This window comes from Chlamydomonas reinhardtii, chromosome 13 (genome assembly GCF_000002595.2).
Source record: "Chlamydomonas reinhardtii strain CC-503 cw92 mt+ chromosome 13, whole genome shotgun sequence".
NCBI classification, from domain to species: domain Eukaryota; kingdom Viridiplantae; phylum Chlorophyta; class Chlorophyceae; order Chlamydomonadales; family Chlamydomonadaceae; genus Chlamydomonas; species Chlamydomonas reinhardtii.
The window spans coordinates 3467497-3482340 of NC_057016.1; the positions used below are offsets into that span (position 1 = coordinate 3467497).

General features: G+C 64.6%; 3 protein-coding genes across 3 annotated transcripts in view; 2 read left to right on the forward strand and 1 right to left on the reverse strand.

Moving 5' to 3' along the window:
• Window positions 1-18: 18 nt before the first annotated feature.
• Window positions 19-9664, reverse strand: CHLRE_13g587600v5 (uncharacterized protein). Its single transcript, XM_043069696.1, has 19 exons — window positions 9029-9664; window positions 8705-8831; window positions 8167-8533; window positions 7740-7929; window positions 7423-7537; window positions 6926-7168; window positions 6591-6713; window positions 6165-6347; window positions 5241-5847; window positions 4789-4955; window positions 4323-4543; window positions 3809-3999; window positions 3465-3643; window positions 3190-3299; window positions 2809-2944; window positions 2382-2549; window positions 1831-1983; window positions 1424-1483; window positions 19-1207 (listed from the first exon to the last, which is right to left on the reverse strand). The coding sequence occupies exons 1-19, from the start codon at window positions 9070-9072 to the stop codon at window positions 1145-1147; spliced, it is 3447 nt and encodes a 1148-aa protein (XP_042917671.1). The 5' UTR covers window positions 9073-9664; the 3' UTR covers window positions 19-1144.
• Window positions 9665-10294: 630 nt separating this feature from the next.
• On the forward strand, window positions 10295-11436 carry CHLRE_13g587650v5 (uncharacterized protein). Its single transcript, XM_043069697.1, has one exon. The coding sequence runs from the start codon at window positions 10693-10695 to the stop codon at window positions 11329-11331; it is 639 nt and encodes a 212-aa protein (XP_042917672.1). The 5' UTR covers window positions 10295-10692; the 3' UTR covers window positions 11332-11436.
• A 48-nt stretch (window positions 11437-11484) lies between these two features.
• Window positions 11485-14844, forward strand: part of CHLRE_13g587700v5 (uncharacterized protein) — a 5702-nt gene continuing 2342 nt past the window's right edge. The window contains exons 1-7 of the mRNA XM_043069698.1: window positions 11485-11887; window positions 12343-12413; window positions 12638-12724; window positions 12996-13066; window positions 13666-13740; window positions 13969-14089; window positions 14389-14451. Coding sequence (XP_042917673.1) covers window positions 11729-11887; window positions 12343-12413; window positions 12638-12724; window positions 12996-13066; window positions 13666-13740; window positions 13969-14089; window positions 14389-14451 — 647 coding nt within the window. The 5' untranslated portion in view covers window positions 11485-11728. The remainder of the gene's footprint in view (window positions 11888-12342; window positions 12414-12637; window positions 12725-12995; window positions 13067-13665; window positions 13741-13968; window positions 14090-14388; window positions 14452-14844) is intronic.

Consider the following 14844-nt stretch of genomic DNA (forward strand, 5'->3'; position numbering starts at 1 on the left):
ACGATATGGGCTGCGCCTTGGAAAGCTACATATTTCGTCGCATCCGGCACGCGTTTGCCTGTAACGCACACAGCACCTGCAAACATAAACTCTTAACTCCTCAGCGGCTCTCAGATTCACGGCACCCTCGCTGGGCCCTACTTGGGCTTCTCTCACACTACGCCGGCACAGGCACAGGAAACAATATCTGCCAACTGCCCTTGCGTACACATCACCTCGGGCCCGAACTGCTGGGCCACCAGCCACAGAAGCAAACCGAGCAACAGTTTGAACTCTCAACCAGGCAGTAGTTCCGTGCTAAAACGATACGGGTTTTATGCAACTTCACGACGTACCTCGCGGCCTCTCAACTGAACCCGCTGGCGGTGCATGCGCCTTTCAAAGCCCAACCCCTAGGACAATCTGGTCTCCACTACCGTATGATTACCGTTGACCCTGCACGTAAGTCATGTGTGTCCCGTGCCACCTTGATACTTGCTTCTCTCACGTTGTCCCAACCATTGACCATTCGACTGCCAGACCTGCAATACCCACAAGAATGCACACGCTAACCTGACGCAAAAAGCAGGCATGCAGCACGCTCCATCGACTCACTCTCCGGCTCACCAGCACGGCGCTCACTCGCACACGTGCTCTTCCCCATACGCCATGATGCAAACGGTACACACGAGGACACACAACATCCATGCACCCCATCCTGGCTCACGCCACGCCATGTAACGAACCAACACGACCCCAGTTCAGGCAATTTAAAAGAGCTGCCGCTCTTTTGCTAACGCACAACACATCCCTGCCGTATCCCCACGTTTGTCCCCGCAACGTTCGCTCTTCATCACAGTATGCGTACATTGCGCGCCAGCACGCGTAGTGCATCCGCACGGCCAGGCTGCGGCCAACCCTCCGGGCTATCCAAGCATGTAATATAGCATGTAACGGCCGCTGGCAGGCTTGCGGCTGGGCCCGACACAAGCTAGATATCCCCCAAAATATCCGACACATACGATGTTTACATGCACGCTAGCTCTCAAGCTCCAGCTCTGCATCCAGCAGCAGCACAACGGTCCCGGCTTACGCAGCTGTGTCTTGCAGGGCACGCCCGTGGTTCGCACCTGAAGGCAGCCTGCCTTGCTCTGGCCCTCCTACATTACTCCGTCCACCAGCTGTTGAACAGGAAGCGCATGGCTCCCGTCAGACGCCACTGCCAAGCCTGCAGGTCCAGCAGCAGTAATGGGATTGTGAGACTGCAAGCACGTGCACAACTGCAACGTCGTGCGGTGATCGCATTGTCAGCGGCGCCCCGTCCTTACTCCACCCCACCCCATCCCTCCCCACCCCACACCTCCTGCCCGCCGCACCTCGCCCCTCGCCACCCTCTCCCCTGCCTCCCTGCCGCTAGCTCCCTCCCTGCCGGCCCCGCTCTCACCAGCTCGTGATGGCCCGCGCCCTCCTCCACCAGGAACCGCAGCCGGTCGCCGCGCAGGCCCTGCAGGGAGGGCAATCGCGGGAGAGGACGTGATGCAAGGCAGCAGCAGGCAGGAGACTTGCCATCAGGCATCGTCCAGCTCAGCGCGGTGTCAAGTCAGGCCCGCTTAATCCCTGGACACCGGGTCAGCTCGGCTCCTCTGTGTCCGGGTCGCACGGTCCAAGCGCACCACACCTCCGCACAACGCCTCGGGCTTATCACAACGTAGCAGCGCCTCCACTCCTCACGCGCACTACAACACACGCATATGATAATGGCATGCGGCAGCTCCACCGACCCCCTCCCGGGGGTTGGGAATAACTACCCCCCCCCTCCCGCACACCACCCGCACACCACCTGCTCCGCACCTGCGACTGCAGTATGGAGGCCGCCTCGCAGCAGTAGTGCAGCAGCAGGCCGTCCACGTCGTCGCGCACGTGGTCGCGCGTGGCGCTGTACTCCTTGGTGCCGCAGCCCAGGAACAGCCGCTCCGGCAGCATGCCGCGGTGCGCGCGCATGTCCTGCGGGGTGGTTACAATCATGGTTAGTTAAGGGGGTGGTAGACGGTAGACAATGTCCTGCGGGGTGCCGTGCGGTGCAGCGCGCGTGCGACCCTGGGGGATTATATTCACGACTGGTTAAGGAAGTGGGGAGGGAGAAGAAGGCTGATACAGAGAGAGTAAAGGTGAGGTGGGCGGGAGGTGATGAGGTTGGTGGTGCGCGGGGCCACAGGGGCCGGTGCGGCAACACGTTGCCTGGAGCCGAGCTATGTGCCAGAGATCCGCGCCACGCCAATGGCAACGACCCACAGCTCCAGCCCAAGCCCTAGCACCGTGCTCCCACCCCTATCCCCCGGCCGCCCTCCCTCGCCACTCGCCCCCCGCCCCCCGGACCCCGCCGCCAGCCCCCTGTCTCTCACCTGCAGGAAGCGGCCCTCCGCGATCCACAGGCTGGGGCTCTCCGCCAGCACCACCCCGAACACGTGCGGGTAGTGCATGGCCGCGTACAGCGCCGCCACGCCCGCGAAGCTGCCGCCGCCGAACGCCACCTTGGCCGGGTCGCTGCTGGTGTGGAAGCGCTGCTGCACCTGCAGGAGCGCAGAAGGGGTGGGGTGGAGGAGGAAGGGGAAGGGAGTTGATCAAGGACGGTCGAGGAGATGGGAGGAGGGGGCGCGGGGTGGGGGCTGGGGTGCGCATGGGTTTTGCAGTGGACCAGCAACGGGGACGGGTTAAACAGCAGAAACGGCGTGGGGTGTCAGGTTCGGCGAGCGAAACTTGTACGCTGCTGATTGAAAAGACTGCAGGACGGGACCTATCGCCCCACCCCACGCCCCACTGTCCACGCACCAGCGGCATGATCTCCTCCACGATGCGGGTCATGTAGCCCTCCAGGCCGCCGCCCGGCCAGCGCTCGGCGTCGCCGCGGAAGCCGCCGGCGCCGGTGCCGGGCGGGTAGGGCAGGTAGTTCAGACTGCGCATGGCCCTGCGCGAGTTGGTGGGTGGGTGGGTTGGTGTGCCGAATATGAGACAACGTCGGTTTTAGGGCGTGCTTGCAGAAAAGGGCAAGACAAGGCAGTCATGGTGTCGTGTCGTCTAGGGCAAAGAAGCCCCAGCGGCTGGACGGCGCTGGATTGCGAGTGGCATTGACACATGCAAATCTCTGCACACGCACACGCCCAAACACAAGTCCACGCCCTATCGCAAGCCCCGACACAGACGCAGACGCACCCGGCCGAGTCCACTGCCACCACCACGAAGGGCGGCAGCTCGCCGTTGCTGATGAGGTCGGAGGCGGTGTAGCCCACACGCCAGGACACGCCCTGGTGAGCCAACCAGTCCTGAGGCCGGGCATGGGTTACACTCATGATTAGCTAAGGGGGAGCCGGGAGCAGCGCAGGGGCAAACGCGTGTCAGAAGGACGCCGTATGCAATTCCACGGGTCCCAAAGCATCCGACACAACTCGAGCCCCCGTCCCTTCTCGTGGGCCCAGCCATCCGCCCACCTCGAACATGTTCTGGCCGTCCTGCATGTACAGCACTGGGTATCCGCCGGGCGGCGGGTTGGCCGGGTCGTAGCCCGGCGGCGTCCACACGCGCATGCGCTTCTCCTCCGTCCACTTGTTGGCGCGGCGGGCCGTCTCGGCGCCCTCGCGCTTGGTGAAGGTCACGATGTGTAGCATGCCTGTGTGGGGGCAAGGAGTGAGGCGGTAGGTACGAATATCGGCCTCTAGGTTCAGCACGAGCACACACGCACACACAATCATACAGAGCGGGAGCGCGCCTGTCAATAAACACAGACACAGACACCCGCCCATGCCGACCCACACGCGCAGCCAGCCACACCGACCTGCGCCGTGCGGCATGCTCTCCACGTTCTCCACGCCGCGCGGCATGGCCGGCGCCACCGTTGCGTTGCGCGCGGCCTTGACGGTGCAGACGTAGTTGCAGCCGTGGTTGTTGTCCCACGTGCCGGCGCCGTTGGTGAGCACGAACGACATGTCCGCCGCCTCGCGGGGCACCATGAAGGGCACCGACCACCTGCCACGCGGCAAGCGTAAGAATGCGAGGTGGGAGACAGCAGCGGGCGCAAAGAGGGTGCCATGCGTTGGCGCGCCGGTCACACGGTGCGGACACGGTACACTGGCAATCACCGCCAGCAGCCACCGCGCAACGGCTTGGGTGGTGGCCCCGCCATTCATGCCGACCCATCCCATGCACCCATACCACACGCCATACGGCAAACGCCTCGCACATCACCCCCTCTCGGCCTCATCCTTGCCCCGAACCTCTCAGTCCCGCACACGCACACGCACACGCGGACGCGCACCCCACCCCACACACACGCACACGCACATACGCACCAGTCAATGTCGTGGCCGCGCCACAGGCTGGTGGGCTTGAGGCACTGCTCCTGCCCGCCCACGGCCCAGGAGTTGAAGCCGAAGTGGACCTTCAGGTTGGGATCGTCACTGAGGCCCTGGCCCAGGCGCCGCCGGTTCACATACAGCACCGCTGGCTCGCCCGCCACCAGCACCTCGGGCGTGGTGAAGAACGGCGAGCCGCCGCGCTTGTGCGCAATGTCCTGTGGCAGAGCAAGCGGAGCGGGAGCGGGGGGCGGCGGGAGGCAGCGCCAATTCGTCATGTCAGCGCGTGCGAGCCACCTTAGAAACGCCACGGCACCGGCGTCGCATCGCGCACAGGGCCCAGCGTGTTTTGCTTCGCTCGTGACCTCTCTAGCATTACGACACACACACACACACACACACACACACACATGCACTGCCACCGCGCTTTGTTTTCCTTGTGCTCCTTAAGACGCATGCACACCTGCACGTTGCCCCAGGCCGGCCCCTCCGCGAGCGCCTGGTCCACTGTGTGGCTGCGCTGTGCCGCGGTCATGGGCATGCGCACGCGCGCGTAGAAGTTGAGGCCGTCGTTGTTGTCCCACACGCCCTGGCCGCCGTCGCCGCCGTCGCTGAAGGCCATGTGCATCTCTGCAGCAGGTTAGGCAAACCATGCACGGCGTCACATACACTGCCCTGCGCGGAATGTTTTGCCTTGCGCCCTTGCACCCATGGCATCGGATAGCAGGACGCACCGCTCGGTGTCAGGACAAGACTCGGAAAATAGTGTGGCCCTGCCAGCACCAGCAGTCAGTGCTGCGCAATCGTGCTGCCGCATGAGGGCCGGGCCGGCCGCCGTGGGCCCCTCCCAACTGTGAGTGTGGTGCCCGCAGCCCCCTCTACATCCACGCGCCCCATCCCACCCACAGCGCTCACCATACGCCTCGGGGGGCACCATGAAGGACGCCTGCAGCCAGGACCCGGAGCCGTGCACGTCGAAGTGCACCGGCGAGTCGCCCACAATGTTGGCGGCGGCGGCGGGGGTGGCCGGGGTGGCGGGTTGCGGGGGTGGCGACGGAGGTGGAGGCGCGGCGGCAGCAGCAGGCTCCTGTTGGTGGTGGTGCACGATGACGGCGTTGGCAGCAAGCGCGGCGGCAGTGGCCGCAGCCACGCCAGCAGGCGCCGCGTGCTCCGCCGCGGCCGCCGCCGCCACCTCGCGCACCTCGCTTACGAGCGCCTCCAACTCTGTCGCAACCGACACCTGCGGCTGCTGCTTCTGCTGCTTCTCCGTGTGCTGCGCCTGTGCCGCCTCCGCCGCCTCCTGCGCAGGCGCATGCACGGGCGCCGGCTGCTTCTGCGCCGCCTGTTGCGGCAGTTGCTTGGGCTGCTTGGGCTGCCCCTGCTGCAGCTCCTGGCGCAGAGCCGCCAGGCCGGCGGCGGGCGTCATGTTGACGCGGCCGGCGCCCACGGACCACTCCACGTTGAAGCCGAACGCCATCTTCATGTGGTCGCGCGGCTTGCCGGCCAGAGCCAGAGAGCGAGCCTGTGCGGAGGCGAGGCAGGCAGAGCAGGCAAGGGCGCATGTGGTGAGGCAAGGGTGCATTTGGCGAAGTGGACGCGAGGGCAGGCGGCGGGCGGGCGGGTCAGGAGTGGCGACACCTGCCATACGGTGCGCCGCGAGCGGCCTGCAGCGCCGCTCTAAGAGCAGGGCGCCTGTCGGCCCGCCTTTGGAATGAGGCCGCCGCCGCCGCCGTACGTGTGTGTGTGTGTGTGTGTGTGTGTGCGCGCGCGCGCGTGTGTGCGTGTGCGCGTGCGTGTGTACATACGTACGCAGGCGGGTGTGCAGGCGGCGCTGCGCACCTGGTTGAAGAACAGCACACCGGACTGCCCCGCCTGCAGGCGCCGCGGGAAGGTGAAGTACAGGCGGTCGGCGCGGGCCGCCAGCACCGGGCGCCACCAGTGCAGGCCCAGGAAGCGCAGCGCGCGCGGCAGGCGGGCGGCCCAGGCGGACTCGGTGTGGGTGGCGCCCTCATCAATCACCACCTGCATGACGCACGGGTGTCGCGTGTGCGTGCGCCAGGATAAGTACGGCAGTGCATGTGCACGCGTGTTAGAACAGGAGATGGGAAGAGGGTTGACAACGCCGTGCGTGCAAGTGTTGGGTCCGGACACCACCGAATGCCGGCAGCCGACGTTGCGACGAGTGCTGCAACGATGCCCCGCAGTCATGCCCGCATCCAGCCACGCCGCGTGCCCTCCCCGCCCCTTCCCCTGTGCCCATCTCACCTTGAGCCGTGTGCCCTTGGTCAGCCCGCCGCGGCCCTCCAGCACCTCCGCCAGCTCGTGCGTCAGCTCCACCAGCTTGGCGTCGAACTCCGGCTCCGTGGTCTTTCGGATACCGCTGTACTCCTGGGGTCATGGGTTGGGGGATCCAGGTATGACTAGTCAGACGATGAGTCGATGGCGGTTATGAACAGGTGCGGACACACCTTCCTCATCTGCATGCAACATGCCGGCCCCTGCCGCGAAGGCCCGCCCCCGTCCCCAAACGCACCCCCACCCCCCATCCCCCCACCCCACCCCGGTACCGCTTTCCAACTATCCCAACCGCCCCCGCGCACCTTGGTGCCCATAGCCAGGAACACACGCGCCGGCCAGGGCCCCTGGAAGCCGGGTAGCTCCTCCCGCAGCATGCGCTCGTCGCCGAACCACAGGCTGGGGCTCTCCACCAGAAAGGAGCCAAACACGCCCGGGTGCCGCAGCGCCGCACACAGCGCGCAGATGCCGCCGAAGCTGCTGCCGCCAAAGGAGCGCAGGGAGGGCTCCTTGGAGACGCCGTACTCCTTCTCCGCGAATGGCAGCACCTGCGGTGTGAAGGGGAGGGGGAGGTTGGAGCGAAGAGCCGGAGTTGCCGCCTTTCCCTGAGGACTGCCGCTCGCCCGCCAGCAAGTCTAAGTGGCTTCCGTCCAGGCACAAGAAGACCATACGGCGCATGCCAGGCTGATTGCAACACACACACACATATAAACACACACACACGCACATACATCGCAAAACAATACTGACATGGCACGAGCGCTTGTGTGCACACACGCACGCACGCGCCCAAACAACCCACCTCGCCAAGCACCTCCTGCAGGTAGGCGTCCACGCCGCCGCCCGGCCACTTCTCGGCGTCCGCGCGGTAGCCGCCCGCGGTGCCGGGCGGGCAGGGCAGGTAGTCATAGGAGCGACTGCGAGTGCGCGTGAGCAAGCAGCAAGGAGCGGCAGCGGGCAAGTCACAAAGCAGCAGCACGCGGGACCACGTCCGGGCGCGGACGCAAACAGCCACGCAACCTGCGCGCACACGCGGTGCCCCCGTGCCCCTGTGCCCCCTGACCCAACGTGCCCACGTAGCGAGCAGCTCCTGGCCGCCCCCAATTCCCCCACTCTTACGTGGGGCCGCTGTGATCGATGCCCACGATCACAAAGGGCGGCAGCTGGCCGTGGTAGATGAGGCCCGCCGCCGCCTCCGCCGCGTGCCAGGCGTGCCCGCTCAGCGTAAGCTTGTCGTCAAACAGGTTCTGGCCGTCGTTCAAGTAGATGACCGGGAAGGCCTCGCGCGCGGCGTCGGCGCGCGTGTAGCCTGCGCGGGAGAGAAGTGCAGTTAGCAGGGCGCGGCAGCGTTAGGCAAGTCATTACAATATCTTTACGCACAGGCGTGACCGTGCAACCCCATCGCTTTAAGGATGACGCTGCAGCTAACGTACAAGGCAACACCGGCAGCACCGCACCCGGCAGCACCGCACCCGGCAGCACCGCACCCGGCAGCGCCGCACATGGCAGTGCCGAGCCTACCCGTCACCACCTGCTTGCTACTCACCATGCGGCGTCCACACCCTCAGCATGCGGTCCCCGCGCCACTTGATGATGTCCAGCTGCCCGCCCGCCAGCGGCACGCTGCGCACCCGGCTGAACGGCTTCAGCGCCTCGACCACCGACGCCTCATCGTCCTGCTCCTTGAAAGCCAGGGCCGCACCAGTCGCGCCCGCCGCCGTCGCGACCTCCACAGCGGCGGCGGCGGCTGCGGCCAGGGCCGTGTTGGCAACAGCCTGGTTTACATCCTGCTGCTGCTGACGTTGTTGTTGTTGCTGTTGTTGCTGTGGGTCTGTCGACTGCTGCTCGGGCAGGTGTGTGGGCGGGAGGTCCAGAACCACTGTATTGAAAGCGGAGCGCAGGTCCGCACCCACCTGCATTGCATCGCAGAGCACGCAGCCAGTCGTCGGCGCACATCAGATACAATCACACGTGCGGCAACAAGCACACGCCCTCCCGCGTTGGGTTGACAGACAGTACCAGTTGGTAGGCTATGGTCGGACCTCCAATCTAGCTTACAGAGCCCCGCCAGCGCCAAGACTGACCCGGCGCAATGCTTCCTTCACGCCGCCTGTGAAGTCTCCGCCACCACCGCTGCCCATCGGCATAGCCACACGCAGGGGAACGGGCCCCCGACTTGGAGCCGTATGCAAGCCACCGCCAGCATGGCGACTGCGAGAACATTTGAGGAAACAGGGGAAGCCACAGTCTGAGGCGACGGCAGTCGGGGTCCGGTATCGTGGTGCGTGTCGCTACTGCGTCCCCGCGGGTGTTGCGCCGACTTTCGGCAGCCGAGTCCGAGTGTCCTACAATTCCCAGTTTCTATGGTTGAGCTTTGATCTTGTCATGCATCGTAGCTCTTTTCCTACCTCAAGGGCGCTCCCCGTCCATTCAGGGGTCTTGATTGCCTCATCTGTCCGAAACTGGGCTTCGACCTCGCGGCTAGTCAACAAGCCAGTTAAGGCCAAGACCGCGCTGGTTCAGGTGGAGGATATGGCTCCGTAGCAGCACCGCACCCCGGCGAGCGCTAGCGCAGCCGCTGGTCTGCGCCTTTCCGTTGCGCGCTGGTCGCTCTGACCCTCACGCACGTCTCCGATGAACTTCCGCACCGACGCGCTTCTATAAAGGTGGTCCCAAATCTGCGGTATCCGTGCTAAGCGGAGCTCCGTCGACGCTGCGTGCTGGACGGTGATAGTGCTTCGTTTCAATGTTACCTATGCGTGGAGCCGTGTCCGTTTTGCTTTGTGATGGCGTTTCAACGGAAAATTTCCAGATAAGCTGCGGGCCATCGGCTTTGCATATTCGTGAGGACATTCATTCATCCCGGCGACTTTTCCAGTCAGCGCTGGAATACTAGTTGTTTGGACTGCGCTGATACCCGACAACAGAAAAAGACCAAAGGAAGCAAGGAAGAGTCAAAGCGTCACGCGGGCACTATCGCGGGTGTTGCGCGGGACGCTCCTTCGCTGCGCTGTGTTTTTCGTACACCGCCGCTGCCAAGAAAGGTACTCGAAGATATTCTATACTCTATCAAGCGCAAGAGCAAGGCCGCAAGAGTGCGGTACTGGATGTGTCTTCGGGTGGCGCGGGATTGCCACCCGGGCTCAGGGAGCCAGCCCAGGGGAACACACCACCGTATCAGCAGTGACACCTGGTGACACAGCTTTGCCATGCGTGCGGGGATGTACGACGTCGACGCTACAATGTCCCGCCCACATCCCACATGGGGGAATTTGCCAGTGGCCAAAGTTCCCACGTAGGAGAAAGTGCCAGAGGCTGTAATTGTAAGACCCCAGTAAGGAAGCCGGGGCGGATGGGGCACACCCTCGCTCACCTGTATCTGCGCAAGAGCAGCCCCGTTACGACGGTGTCTCGTGCGGTCCCCTGCGTGCGGTCGTGCCAGGCTGCCAGCCGTATGCATCTGCATCCATGTACGCACACAAACAAAAAGCATTGATATGCATGAGTTGCAGGCAAGGTGCCGAGAAGCGATGCTCGGCAGTGCGGGGGCTGCCATGGCAGTTGCAGGCCCCCGCTGTCAGGGCGTCAGGCCTCGATCGGCCTCATAGTGGTGCCTGGCTAACGAGAATCCGCTAGCTCACATCTCATACAATACTTCAGTGTCGCTTGTCAAAGGATAGGCATGGCGGGATACGAGCCCGCGCTGCTAGAACGCTTGCGAGAGAAGTTTGCGAGCCTAACAAAAGCGACGGGCCTAACAGCACCCAGAAGCATCGAAATATGGGACCGACTAATTACACTATATAGCGAGCCGCATCGTCACTACCACTCGTTAGCTCACCTGGACGCCGTGCTCGCCTGGCTGTCCGATGCGCTGCACGGCGCGGGCCCGGCGTCTCTCACGGCCTGTGACGAGCCAGTGCTGTTTTGGAGCGCGTGGTTTCATGATGCTATCTACGAGCCGCAGCAACACGACAATGAGCGGCGATCCGCAGAGCTTGCCGTAGAACTGCTGTCGCGCCATGCCGGCGACCTGACAACCGACCGCCTCCGGGTCTTGGTAACACTGATCATGGCTACCACTCGCCACCAGCTGCCCGAGCTGCACGACTTCGAGCTCGCTGCAGCCTCAACAGCGGGCGCAGCTGCTGCTGCTGCTCCTGCTGCTGCTGCTGGGGATGGCGCCAGCGCTGCCTGCGCTGGCGGCGGCTCCGCCACCGCCGCCGCTGCATTTGGCGCCGCCGCACCCATCGTGGCAGCACCATCCCAGAACCCAGCACCCGCCACTCCGCGTCCACAGCCGGAACACGTCCCGCTGCAGCAGCAGGACGAGGCTCTGCTACAGCGGCTGCGCCACGACGCCGCGCTGCTGCTAGACGCCGACCTCTCCGCCCTGGGCGGCAGCCCTCAGGCCTACGCCGCCTACGCCGCCGACATACGCGCCGAGTACCAGCCGCACTACGGCGCCGCCGCCTATGCCGCGGGCCGGTGCCGCGTGCTCCGCGGCTTCCTGCAGCGGCCCGAGCTGTACTTCACGAGTCGGGGGCGCTCGCAGCACGAGGCCGCCGCGCGGGCCAACCTGGCGGCTGAGCTCGCAGAACTGGAGGCGGTGGCGAGGGAGGTGCAGGCGGAAGAGGGAGGAGCAGAAGCAGCGGTGGTTGAAGCAGAGGCGATAGCAAGCAGTGGTGGCGACAACGGCCGCGACGAGTGAGAGCTGAAGAAGCCGGGGCCAAGGCGCGCAGAGTGGCGGTGCAAAACGGTATTACGGAAAGCACAAAGGGAGGCAACAGCGCGGCTGTAGCAGCAAGCGTCGAGTGAGCAAACACAGCGGAAAAGAAAACGGCTGGCAGGACAGCGCTGAAATGCAGCGGCTGCGGGCGTTGCGCGACCGATCGTGACCCAACTGGACCTCGGACCACTAAACGCTCCAGCCAATTCTTTTCCGCAGCCACCCGCAACGGACCCGGCCCCACGTCGAAGCAACCGGACTCGTCACTAGAACTTGGACGCGAACCCGCGCTTGCTATTCAGTTCCAGGCGCCGCACCGGACTGGCCACGCCTGGTACGCTACGCTACAGTACCCGGGCAATTTCATCGCACCAAGCAAATGGCGGTCGCTGGCGGGCTGCTGGACCTGCACCTGAGCGGACTGCTGCCGGCCGGCCTGCGGCGGCGTCTGGGCCTGTGGCGCCCCCACCACGACATGGCCGACTGCCTGGGCAAGGTGTTCATCGTGACGGGCGGCGCCACGGGCGTCGGCTTCCAGGTGGGTGAGCAGGTGGCGGCAGTGCTTGTAGGGGCGGTGCTGGTAGGGGCGGGGTTTTGGACAGCGGGAGTGGTGAGAGCGGGATGCGGTCGGAGTAGCGCAGTGCTTGGACTGGGGCTGCGTGCAAGGGCCTGTGGGTGCCTGGGTGACCCGGGCGAGACGACCCACGGATTGCTGTCAAGTGCTGCCTCATCAAGCGCTGTGCGCGAGTTGCTGCACTGCGGACCCTGCGCCACATGCGGCTGGCCAGGCACACCCAGTGAGGCACACCCCAGCGCAGCGTGTTTCCTGGAATGGGCAGGCCCCGCCGGCGCTGCCCCCCACGTACCCGCTTGCCCCCCTACCTCACACCTTTTCCCATGCACATTATCCCACCCACCCTGCTCACACGACTACCATTTGTGCGCCCAGTCACATACAACCACCGCCGCCTCTGCCTCCGCCTTCTCCTCCAGGTGACCAAATGGCTGTTGTCGCACAACGCCACAGTCGTTCTGGCCACACACAACATGCCCAGCGCGCGCAAGTGAGGCATTGACGCAGCGGAAAATGCCTTTGCAGGAATGGCCAGCTGTGTTGTTATGGCGTGTTTAGCAGCTGTTCAGGCGATACGGCACGCTAGCGCTTAGCGGGGAAAGGGCATGGGGAACAGTGCTTGTGGGTATCGTGCGTGTGTGCCCTTGTGTGCCGTGCGTCGCTTCCTGTTCACGTGCCTGCAACACCCCTGCCGCCGTGCCCCCGGTGCCGCAGGGCTGTGCGCGACGTGCAGCGGGATGTGCCGCACGTGGTGGAGGGCCGCCACGTGCGCCTCATGTTCCTGGACCTCACCTCTTTCAGGTGGGTACGGTCCTTTGGGCGCGTGTGGCATTTTTGTGTGTGTGTGTGCGTGTGTGTGCGTGTGTGTGCGTGTGTGTGTGTGTGTGTGTGTGTGTGCGCGCGTGTGTGTTACAGCGTGCAAGGACAGTACGTTTGTGGGCGTGCGTGCATGTGCATGTGCGTGTGTCAGAGAGCACACGGGACGGGAACACACACGGAGCGCTGCAAGCACACCCTGCACTGCACCAAGCTCTGCTCCTCGTCCTCCCTTTTCACACACCCCGACGCACAGGAGCATCGACGCCTTCGTGGCCGCATTCATGGCCACTGGACTGCCGCTGCACGGTCTGTGCAACTGCGCGGGTAGGTGCGTGTCAAAGAGGTTGAGAAGGGCCCTCGCCCACTCCCTGGTCTGCAACGCCTCGAAATTGCGTTTCACGAAACCAAGTGTCTCCTCCGTGCGTCGTTCTAGAACCAGCGCTATGTGCAAGGCGCCGCCCAAGCTCCGGCGCTCGCCCCGCAAGTGCAGCGCGCCGATGAGCGCTTCCAGCCTTCCAATAGCTTCAAGCATGCGCGAGAAGCTTGGAAATGGGTTCACGCTGATCTGCATGCCTCGTGCCAGTGGCCTGCGATTTGATGCTGTTGGGAGGCTGGAAGCGCTTAGCGGCGGTGCCCTTGTGGGGCGCGCGGCGGAGCTTGGGCGGCGCTTTGGCCGTTGTGCAGCTTCTGGAACGAGGCGCGGGGCAGACAAATTGATTCGTGAAACTTTATTTGCGGCATGCGAAGGGGTAGGTTTTCGGGGGCTTCGATGCGGGGGGGTTGGACGCGTTCAAGGGGACGCAGAGCGCCGATGCCCACACGGATCCATCCGGGACCTGACGCTGCTGCGTGCACGTGCTTTGCTGTGTGCTCAACACTGGCTGAATGTGTGTGTGGCGTGCCGCTGCTGCTGTCGTACACAGGTGAGGCCATGGGCCCGCCCGGCCCCGGCGCCGACGGCCGCATGCCCAACCACACCCTCGTCACCAACTACTACGGTGGGTGGGTCGCGGCTGCGGCGGCCGCTGCTTCCTTCCGTCGCATTTCACCTCCCCGCCATCTCCCACACTCTCGTTCACATGAGCGCCGCTGATGCTCCTCCTCCTCGTCCCCCTAACTAACGCCTCTGCCTGCACTCCAGTTTTCGTTGGTTTGGGTTTAGTTTGGGCTGGTATTTACAACCCCTCCTCCTATCCCTCCTCCCGCCCTGCTCCCGACCCCAACAGGCCCGTTCTACCTGACGCACCTGCTGCTGCAGAAGCTGACTGCCTGCGCGCCCGCCCGCGTGGTCAACGTGTGCTCCGCCCTGGGCGAGTACATGGGCACCGTGGACTGGGCGGACCTGCGGTGAGGCAGCAGCAGGGCGGGCGGGGCAGCGGGCAGGGGGCGGGGGGGGGGCAGAGGGCGGGCGAGCAGGGCGGGTGGGGTAGCAGGGAGGGTGGGGCAGGGAGGGCAGGGCAGCAGGGAGGGTGGGCAGGGGACGGGGAGGGTGGGGCAGGGAGAAGCCTCAGATTATGCGCTGCGTGCAGACACACCGCCTGACCATCCAATAGCACCCTATGCACCTTACCCCCCCCCCTCCCACACACACACACACACACACTCTCTCCCGCTGCATCCCCTCTCCCCACCTGCCCCCCCCCCAGTGGTGAGCGGCTGCGCAAGTCCGACCCCCTGGCCGCCTACAACGCCTCCAAGCGCATGATGAGGTGCGCGTGCATGGGTGTTTGTGTGTGTGTGTGTGTGTGTGTCCGTGTGTGGAACGGGGAAACGGTCGACCATGTGCATGCGATTGCGCAAGGCAACACAGTTTGTGTATTCCGTACGTGTGCTCGTGTGCTCATGTGTACGGCAGGATAGCACGAGCAACACCGCACATATCCCGACCACTGCCACTACCACAGGCAGTATGAAGCGGATCAATGACGGGCGGCCACACCTGGGGGAGTTCACCTTGACCTGCAGGGGTTGCGAGCAGGAGCTGCCCGTCAGGAAGGTGACGCCGCACCTCAAGTCCGGGGACAATGGTTCCAACAGCTTCAAGAAGACCGTGCTCTTCAGTGTCAAGTGCAACAAGCACGGTCTTCTTGAAGGTGTTGGCA